The sequence below is a fragment of the Macrobrachium nipponense genome, chromosome 7, assembly GCF_015104395.2.
Source record: "Macrobrachium nipponense isolate FS-2020 chromosome 7, ASM1510439v2, whole genome shotgun sequence".
In the NCBI taxonomy this organism is placed as follows: Eukaryota; Metazoa; Arthropoda; class Malacostraca; order Decapoda; family Palaemonidae; genus Macrobrachium; species Macrobrachium nipponense.
Genome location: NC_061109.1, coordinates 38,867,576 through 38,877,575, shown reverse-complemented (window position 1 = coordinate 38,877,575; position 10,000 = coordinate 38,867,576). Strand labels below are relative to the sequence as shown.

The 10,000-nt window shown below is 37.9% G+C and overlaps 1 protein-coding gene across 1 annotated transcript; it reads right to left on the bottom strand.

The window, feature by feature from the left end:
• Positions 1-6,652: 6,652 nt before the first annotated feature.
• On the bottom strand, positions 6,653-9,305 carry LOC135217026 (cuticle protein 19-like). The gene is made up of 3 exons (XM_064252619.1): positions 9,235-9,305; positions 8,355-8,575; positions 6,653-7,066 (listed from the first exon to the last, which is right to left on the bottom strand). The coding sequence occupies exons 1-3, from the start codon at positions 9,238-9,240 to the stop codon at positions 6,790-6,792; spliced, it is 504 nt and encodes a 167-aa protein (XP_064108689.1). The 5' UTR covers positions 9,241-9,305; the 3' UTR covers positions 6,653-6,789.
• Positions 9,306-10,000: the final 695 nt, after the last annotated feature.

Genomic DNA, 10,000 nt, shown 5'->3' with positions numbered 1-10,000 from the left:
TATTTTGGACAAAGGTGCCTTTTTTCTGAAGTATTATTATTATTATTATTATTAGTAGTAGTAGTAGTATTAGTAGTAGTAGTAGTAGGAGGAGGAGTATGGTAGTAGTAGTACGGTCATTCAAGTGTTTCCCGTAGGGAATAATGCTGTCAGTGAAACTTGCGTGGTGCAATGTAGGCATTTCCAAAGGTTGTTTGCAGTTTCCCTTCGGCCTCAAGCAGCTGTCACTTTTTTAGCTCCATTTCTCCTTCCTTTCTTCAGTCTTGCCATCCAACCTCTCTAAATATTACTTCTTTAGATCCTTGTCCTTTATCTCCTTTATTTTCTGGATCTATTTATCTTGCTGTCCAACCACTTCCCCCCCCCCCCCCACCCCTCCGCCCCACCCCACGCCCCCAACCCTTATCACCGTTTTAAGCGCTGAATTGCCCAAAGTGCCCAGTGCTTAGCTTGGCAGCCTAAATTCCATAATACCCCTGTCATGGGAGTAAGTGTGAATAAATGGAAATATTCGTCCCCTAGCTGCAATCCCATTTATTCCTTTTACTGTATCTCCATTCATATTCTTTCTTCCGTCTTACTTTCTACCCTCTTCTAACAACTGTTTCGTAGTGCAACTGCTTTGAGGTTTTCCTCCTGTTACGCCTTTGTAACCCTTGTACTCTCAATTTCCCTTTCAGCGCTGAATGACATCGTAGGTCCCAGCGCTTGGCCTTCGGTCTGAACTGTATATTCTCTGAATGGAAATATAGCACCGGAAGTCAGAGATGCGGATGATACAGTTACAAGAAGTTTCACAAAATATAAACGCCGTGAATAACATTCTTCACGGACGTCGGACGCTTTTCATGACTAAAAGTAAGTTACCTCCTCTGCTATTCAGTTTTACCTTTCACATTTGTTTACTTAGCGTGACAGCGACTGCCCTCTTCACGCCTTCACGCCTTCGCCCCAAGTTTTATTAATGCCAGCACTGCAGTGTTGCCCTCTTCGGAGTTAATAGAACCTTTATTCTTTATTCTCAAGTCTGAATGACCCATTCGGGATGGGTAGTTGTTACGTTGACCTCGATCTCTCTCTCTCTCTCTCTCTCTCTCTCTCTCTCTCTCTCTTTCAAGTATTTGCTTCAGTGCTTGCGTACGTATGCTTTTAGTGACGACGGTAATATAAGAGAGAGTCGTGTACTTATGCAAGGGTCGTTGGCGAGTGAGGATGGTAAGACTGCTGTATAAAAATATTTGCATACGTTTTCATATAGATATTTGTACGGGCATTTACAGCGTGATGGTTAATTGACTGTTGCGAGTCACCCTTCCAAGCGACAAGAGTATATATATATATATATATCTATATATATATATATATATATATATATATATATATATATATATATATTTTATATATATATATATGTATATTATATAAATATATATATAGATATATATATAATATATTTATTTATATAATATACCATATATATACATATATATATATAATATAATATATAATTATAATAATAAATTATTAATATTTATGTACATCATAAATAAAGCAAGGGACATTTCACAGTGCTTTACTATTAGTCCGAGATTATACATTATCGTTTTACAATCTCTCTCTCTCTCTCTCTCTCTCTCTCCCCGGATGCTAAAACGCCTCCTCTCCAAAACCGAATAAACCAGGGACCACCGACGGCGTCGTCCCTGTTGCAGCACTAGACCGCTGCAGTAGCGCCAACGCCTCACACGTATAATTGATGGCCCGCGTCTCTACCGAGGTAAACGGAGCCTTTGGCCTAAGGATTGCCTACTCCCCTGGAATGTCAACAAAAGGAAGGAATCAAAGCCCGAGGAGAGAGACAGTTTCTCGCCCATGCCCCAGGAGGGGAGCGAAGGAATCTTGCAGTTGTGCCCGGGGGATCAGTAGACAGATGATGATGATGATGATAATCATCTTCCATCATCGTGTGTACTATCACTCTTGGGACGAGCCGAAAGGTCGCTTATTCCTTGATTGGCGGTGCTCAGTCGAACGGGATGGTCATATGTCAAGAAATAGCAGAAGTAAGAGTATAATTCATTAAAGAACAAATAAAGCCAAAATGTATGATTAATTTTGCAAAAGAAAAAAATAGATAAATAAATTAATTAATTAATAATATGGTAAGAACGTCTGAATGGGGAAGAACATCCTCTCTGTAGATACTGGGATTTCTCCATAAATTAGTTTATTGTTATTATTATGGGTATATCTCAATAATTCACAAGGTGATGGCTAATCAACAGGTGTGTATGTATTAGACGTGTGTGTGTTTAGGTATGTATTATTTATATATATATATATATATATATATATATATATATATATATATATATATATATATATATATATATGTAAATATATATGTATATATATATATATATATATATATATATATATATATATATATATATATATATATATATATGTATATATATATATATATATACATATATATATATATATATATATATATATATATATATATATATATATATATATATATATATATATATATATATATATATGTATGTATGTATGTATTACCGAGCGGATAAGGAAATGTATCTTGGTGTCCACTATTCATTATTTCCTACTGTGGGGTATATTTCCAAATAATATTAATAGTTTTTTGGTTGATAATAACCAGTAAATCAAGTCTTTGGCCTAATGCACAAGAAAATGTCCGCTTAATAGATTACATACTTCGTATATACCTATAAACAATTTTATGCTAGTTAATTTAGGATTTCCTTATATGTCACTATCCCCCGTAGGTGGTTGGGTAGTGCCGTCAGTACACCTCATGCGGTGCACTGTAGGCATTACTTAAGGTTCCTTGCAGCGTCCCCTCGGCCCCTGTCTGCAACCCCTTTCATTCCGTTTTCTATTCCTCTGTTCATATTCTCTTTCTTCCGTTTTATTTTCCACCCTTTCGTAACAATTGATTCATAGTGCAACTGCTTTGAGTTTTTTCTCCCATTAATCCTTTCAGGCCTTTTAACCGCAATTTTCGTTTTTATAAAAGTAATTACTTGGTAAGTATATTATAATTTTATATTCCATTCATTTTCAAAAACGTTTCAGAGGCTTATTCTTTAAAACGGTGTGATGAAAGTTTTCTTGTCATTTTCCTTTTCAAATTTGTCAATTTTGATATGGTTATTTTGTTGGTCCTCTCCCCAGGTCACGACGTCAATCAAGTTCATCTTTCCTTAGAGAAGCCAAAAGTGCCAAGAGCGTTTACCTTCCTCCTCTTAGACCTGATCGAATGCAATGAGTTTTGCATCAACCGAACCTGCAAAATGAAGGTATATATCTTTTAAATTGGTTGACGAATTTGTAACGCTTCATTTTGGTAAACTAGATCATGTCGGACGGAAATAAAATAGTGATTACCGAAAAGTGATAATTCGATGGTAATGAGGACCAGTTTATTTTGAACTTGGTAAAAAGGGCAAGTTAATCGATAGGTTAATTGCGATCTCGCAGATTTTGCTGAGTGTGTGGGTTCGAACCCCTCCACCCGGGGAGGAAGAGTCTCAGAGCTTAATCGTTCGTGTCCTCTTTGGAATATAGGGGTTTCTGTGGGAGGCGAATTCAAGGATCTAATAAGAAATTGAGAAATTAGCACGGTATTACGGCAACCGCATATATAATACTTATATAGATCAATATATACTTATTATATAATACTATAAATCTAATATATTATATTATATATGTATATATATATCTTCTTTTTCTTCTTCTTCCCAGCTGGTTCCCATTTTTATATGGGGTCGCCGTTTCGGATGAGCCGTTTCCATCTATTTCTATCCTGCGCTTCTGCCTCATCAATTCCCTTCTCATGTAAGTCTCCTCTCACACAGTCCTTCCATCTCTTTCTTGGTCTCCCTCTTCTTCTTCTTCCTTGAACCTCCATCCCCATAGTATGTCTCCCAGCGTGGTCCTCATCTCTCCTCAACAGGTGTCCATACCATCTCAGCCTCCCATCCTGCACTTTCTTTGATACTTGCACCACCTTAGTCGACCCCCTTATGAAGTCATTTCTGATCCTATCCTCTCTTGTCACCCAGACATCCACCTAAGCATTTTCATTTCTGCCACATCCATCTTCTTCTGTTCTGTTTTTCTCATGCTTGCTGTATGTATGTATGTATGTATATATATATATATATATATATATATATATATATATATATATATATATATATATTATACTCTAAAAATGGCTTCAGGAAGGATTAACAAATAGATTTTCAGGAATTCCTTTGAATGGGAGTGTTAACCCTCGATCTGCCTAACATATATTTCATACTCACCTGTATACTATATACATACACACACACACACACACACTTATATATATATATATATATATATATATATATATATATATATATATATATATATATATATATATATATATAATATATATATATATATATTATTATCTTTACCTCTTATATAATTATAATTATATGTAGCCTTACAAGACCCTGTGATCTCTTAACTCCCTGACTTACTCTTATGTTTTGGATACACTAATCACTACAAGCTTACAAGTTTATTTCCGAGTGAGAGGTTAATCGAAGAGTTTTTCACCTCCTATGACGGGATTCGTACCAATCCACGGAGGTTCCGAGAAGAGCTACCATGGCGTGTTAGTAGATTCTCACTGGACTTTGTGGGTGTTGGTTCAAATCCTGCCAAGGAAGGTTGACATTTCTATTTTGCTTATTACCGTCTTTAATATCAGTTCTTAGCTATAATTAGCATGCATATAGAACAAAGTAAAAAAAATCAGGAAGGTAGCAAATCATTGTGGCAGTTTTAATACGTTTTATATATATATATATATGTATATATATATATATATGTATATTATATATATATATATATATATATATATATATATATATATAATATATACTTAGTATATATATACTATATATATATATATATATACTATATAGAATATATTATATATATGTGAGGGAGAGAGAGAGAGAGAATTGAGACTACACAACCAAATGAAAGAGCACATCTTTGTTTTTGAGAGAAAGTTGGCATTGAATGCAAGAGTGTAAAGTCTTGAGAGTAAGAGGACCCTGGAAGATGAAGCGGTAAATGTTCAATAGATGTTCATTCTCAGAGACCTATACATATACATAAGTTTCTAGTCTTTCATATAGATGGTGAGCGACTAGAAACTTAAGGTATGTATAGGTCTCCTGGAATGAATTCAATAGGTGATGGTAATGGACTACAGAACTGGATAAAATAGGGAGTGAGCAGGAAATTGGCACAAGATCAGGAGAAGAGTAGAGTGTTACGGTAGCCGAAATTGGAATGTATAAAGGGATTGTTGAGCCAACTCACCTTTATGGAAGTGAAGCATTGATGAAGGTTGCAAATAAATGGTTAACAGTAGGAGCTGTTGATATGAATATTATCGTTTTATTATGTAAGCATAGTTTGAAGGATTGAAAAAGATGCGAAAGAAAAATACATAAAGTAATAAACTGGATAGAATAAGTAAGAAGGTTGTCCAGGATGTCTGAGGCGATGAGAGGAGAATGGAGGATGACAGGTTTATGAAAAGAACATACAGTCTGGAAAGTAAAAAAGAGGAAGAAGAAGAGTTAGACTTAGAGCTGGAAAGATGAAAGGAAGATAGAGGTGTGTACACAGGTTCAGGAAGGTGTTGGTTGATGAGTGTTCTGCTTAAGTGTAAGAGGTAGTTGAATAGTGGAAGCTTTCTGCACACTGGTTTCATCTTCATTTCATTACTTGAAGTATATCAATTTGGCAGCGGTCATCCTAACTAGCCAGGTCTTCGTAGCCACCACCTGATTTCAGGAAACGGCTTCTTTCAAAGAATAGTTTCATTTGAAAGTCTTAACGACCACAGACGAAGAAAGCGAGAAAAATAATAGAAACAATTCTGCAGAAAATATTTTATTCAAGTTAATTGATGCATAATAAAAAACTCTGTATAAAAAATAACTCTTCCTTACAAGTTAATAATGTTTACGGCGGCTCAACACCAGCACATGCAAAACGAGAAGAAGAAGAAGACAGAATCAGCAGCACACACAAAAAACAACGAGGGACAACAAATAGAGAATAAGCGTAGGAGACCGAAGATTAAGGCTTAGCTTAACGGTCATTTGGTACACTCAAGGTATACCAAGGATGGGTATTTAGGAAAATACAAAATTATGTTACATTGTACACCGCAGGCAGTCAGACATTAATGGCATACCAGTGGTATTTCACTGTATATATAATGTATATATATATATATATATATATATATATATATATATATATATATATATATTTATATATATATGTATATATATATATATATATTATATATTATAATAAGGTCTTGATATGTACTACGTGTTTTTTAAATTGATAGACTATACAATGGCAGTACCTTACTTAAGACCACCGGACCACCAACTTCTTCTTGCCAACGGGTGAGGGATTAAAAAAAAAAGGGCTAACAGTAATTGTGCAAAGAAACACTGACTGGCTTTGTGGAGGAATAGACCTAGGAAGAGTCTTCGAACTGATTTGAAAAATTACAGTTTGTATAAAAAAAAAAATGCTATCGCGCAAGCGCAATTTTTGTTCCCCTCTTTAGACGCACAGCGGGATTCCGAAAGGCTTCAGCTCCGAAGGATCCTTCCCGGGTGAATTCACTTCCTCGGTGAACCTATTGAACGTCTTGTCTTATTTTCCTGGCTGGACGTAGAGCTGGGAGGGCGTGGGAGCCGGTTGCTGGTAGGTCTGCTGAGGAGCTGGGGCGGGCTGAACGTACACCTGGGATGGAGCAGGGGCGGGCTGGACGTAGACCTGGGATGGAGCAGGGGCGGGCTGCTGGTAGGTCTGGGCAGGGGCGCTTGGGTACTGAGCCTCTCCTTCGTAGGTGACAGTTGGGTGGTATCCGTATTCGTCGACGTAGTATTCGACTCTCATGAGGCGGGTATCGGGCAGCCTGACGTAGTAACTACGAGAAAGATCAGAGAAGGATTGAATGAGCTTAACAATGAAGGGAGATACGTCGTAATGATTGGAGGAATGTTGACACGAGTGTAAGATGTGTGACCAGAGTCATCCACAAAGTTATGTTAAAAGCTTTGGGCGCCGTGAACCTATATAAGACTACAATTTATTAATTCATTTTTTTTTCAGCGGGAAGGTGGAGGACAAGAATGTAAGTGGATTTAGGTAACCTTCAGCCTGTAGTTGCTGTCCCAATTAAATGTCCATTTATTGTAAAATATATTTGCGTTTTGGTGATGCCTTTACTTTTGAAAACCTATATTTTCTACCTAGTTTCGCTAATAAGTCCTGGATTTAGTGACGTTCCAATGTCAATACCAAGATTTTTTCGCTTCAGTACTATTGAACAGTCTTTTTCAGAACGAGAGAGAGAGAGAGGATTGCAAAAATATTCTAGAAGTTAGTATATTAGGGAAGAAACTAGATAGAAAGAAATTAAACTTTCTTTTCCGTTTCATGGATTTGGGGAAAAAAATTAAACTGTCTTTTCGGTTCATGAATTCCTGTTTTACAACCTCATCTCACTAGATATTTTTTTATTTTATTTATTTATTGTTTTTTTAAGGAGACGATTTTCTCCGAACAGAGGAAAACGGGAAATTTCTGAGAAATTGTGGCCCTATTTTCCCTTAAGCAATCCAAGGAATAAAAGTGATAACGTACAAATTCGTATGTTCGTAGCGATTACTTTTCAATAAAGTGTTATAGCATCTGTACGCTATGTACGTGGTAAAGTTATGGCTATTTTTATGAATGCACGAACGTTTTTTTTTTTACTTTATATTCCAATAAATTGCAAAAGGAAACTATTGCGGAAGAATAATCCAATGTGTGAGCTGCGTCTTGAGCATTTTCAAAATAACAAAAGCAATCGCTTCTATTAATCCTGGCTTCTATAGCGCTGAATTAGTTAAGATTTCGTCGTGACGTTTTTATGGGAACTTTGTCATTATGTTGTAAACGTAACTTTGTTCTCAGTAGTAGAGAACCGTTGAAATAAAATACACGAATGCACACAAAAATAAAACAGATTGGTAATGGGAGGCGGAGAATTATTATCCATAGCCCCGAGTGTGACACTAGTGTAAGATTTAGAAAATTCAGCCTAAAATTAAGGGAGCCGATTTGAAAATAGCAACAGGTTTCATTAGATTGTATCTACTAAAGAGAAAAAAAGTGTGCGAGCGTGTGTGTGTAAGTGTGTACGGGCATGCGCACGGTCATAATCTTACCTTCCTTGGGTGTTGGGGCCATCCCTCTGTTCCTGGTGTCCGTAATAGTTACCGGAATACTGATCGTTGACGTCCCATTGGAAGGTGTACTGGGCTGGGGCGTCGCTGTATTCGGGAGCAGGGGCTGAATATTGGGGCTGGACGACGGGACCTTGGTAATTGTAGCCCCCTTGAGGGGCAGCCAGGGCTACAGCAGCCACAGAGAGTGCGAGTACTACGGCCTGAAAGTAAAAGGAATGTTATTGGTTAAACATCTGCAGCTAAAGGTTACAACTTTGTCTCACACTGCCCTTCTCAGAGGCAATATCTTTAAGATGCCTCATTGTTAGGAAGATGGCATTCAAAATTGACTTTTAACTTACACTTATAAACAAACGAAAGAACATAAGGAACTGAAATTAGATTCACTTCCAGGTCAAAGTGAATTGTAACATTCCTTTTGTCATAAAAAAAAGTCGTAGGTCAGCCACCTCGTACGCTCGCAGTTAGAAAGAATGATTAGACACAGTGATGCGTCAATTCAGTGGAGAAATACTTGAAGCTATGAGTAAATCTTCGAATTACCCTCGTAAATCAGGTAAATCTTTAATGCTAGAACCTTGAACTCAACCAAGATAATTTTAGAAGTGAAAGTACTATGAGCGTCGAGTAGTAACACTGTCATAGCAGAGACGCGTTGACAAAAGATATTTGTCAGTCACAATCTTCACAGTCGTCGTCTTTGAACTTGTACAGCAACGCCCTCTTGTAGTACTTGACACTGTCGATAAGAGATCGAAAGTTGGTGAGGTGCTGATTATAAAAGTCATCGCGAATGGCGGTCTCAAGGAAGCTGCCAGCAGTCTCAAGTGGCTTCGAGAGAGAAAAGTTGCTCCAGTACCTTCATGTTTGTTGACGGTTCAACTGTAAGAGCTCAACTGATAAACTGGCTCACCTCGTTCCGCTTTATATAGATCAATCCCCACTTGGGGAGGAGAGACGAAGGCGAAGACCTCTTCTGATGGGAGGGGCTTCTCGAGTCTGACCTTCCACGCCCCCATAAGGCCCATCATCATCTTCATGACCATCCTCCACCCGTCCTCTCCCCCCACCCAACCACCTCCCTTCTCCTGAGTCTAGAGTCTAGACTCTACGGAAAGCAAATGAGATCGAGAAATCCCCTTCACTATTATCAGTTGTATGTGATCTCCCACCCCTCCCCACCACCCGCACCCCCACCCCCACCATCCTCCGCTTCCAAATGCACCACAACGTACATACGCCTTCCCCTTCTTCCTTCGAAGACATTCCCAGGTTCTCTTGCATATCTCGACGCGCTTGAAAGGACTTCGCTCCATTTATTCCTGCGGAGGGAGGGGTTGGGGGGGTAGTAGGGGGAATTCGAGGGCGACAGGTGACCTCGTCTTAGGGCACCGTCAGCGGAAGTGTCTAAGAACGTTGGTCACACAGTTGCGTAATGATTACGGGATTGCTTAGGTCTAAAGTAATTGACTATTGGAATACATTCAAGTAGGTAGGTGGAGAAAGATAGATGGATACAGAAGGATTTGTGCTTTGCCTTTCTGAGAGAGAGAGAGAGAGAGAGAGAGAGACTTAGTTAGATAGATAGATAGATAGAGGAGAGAGAGAGAGAGAGAGAGAGAGAG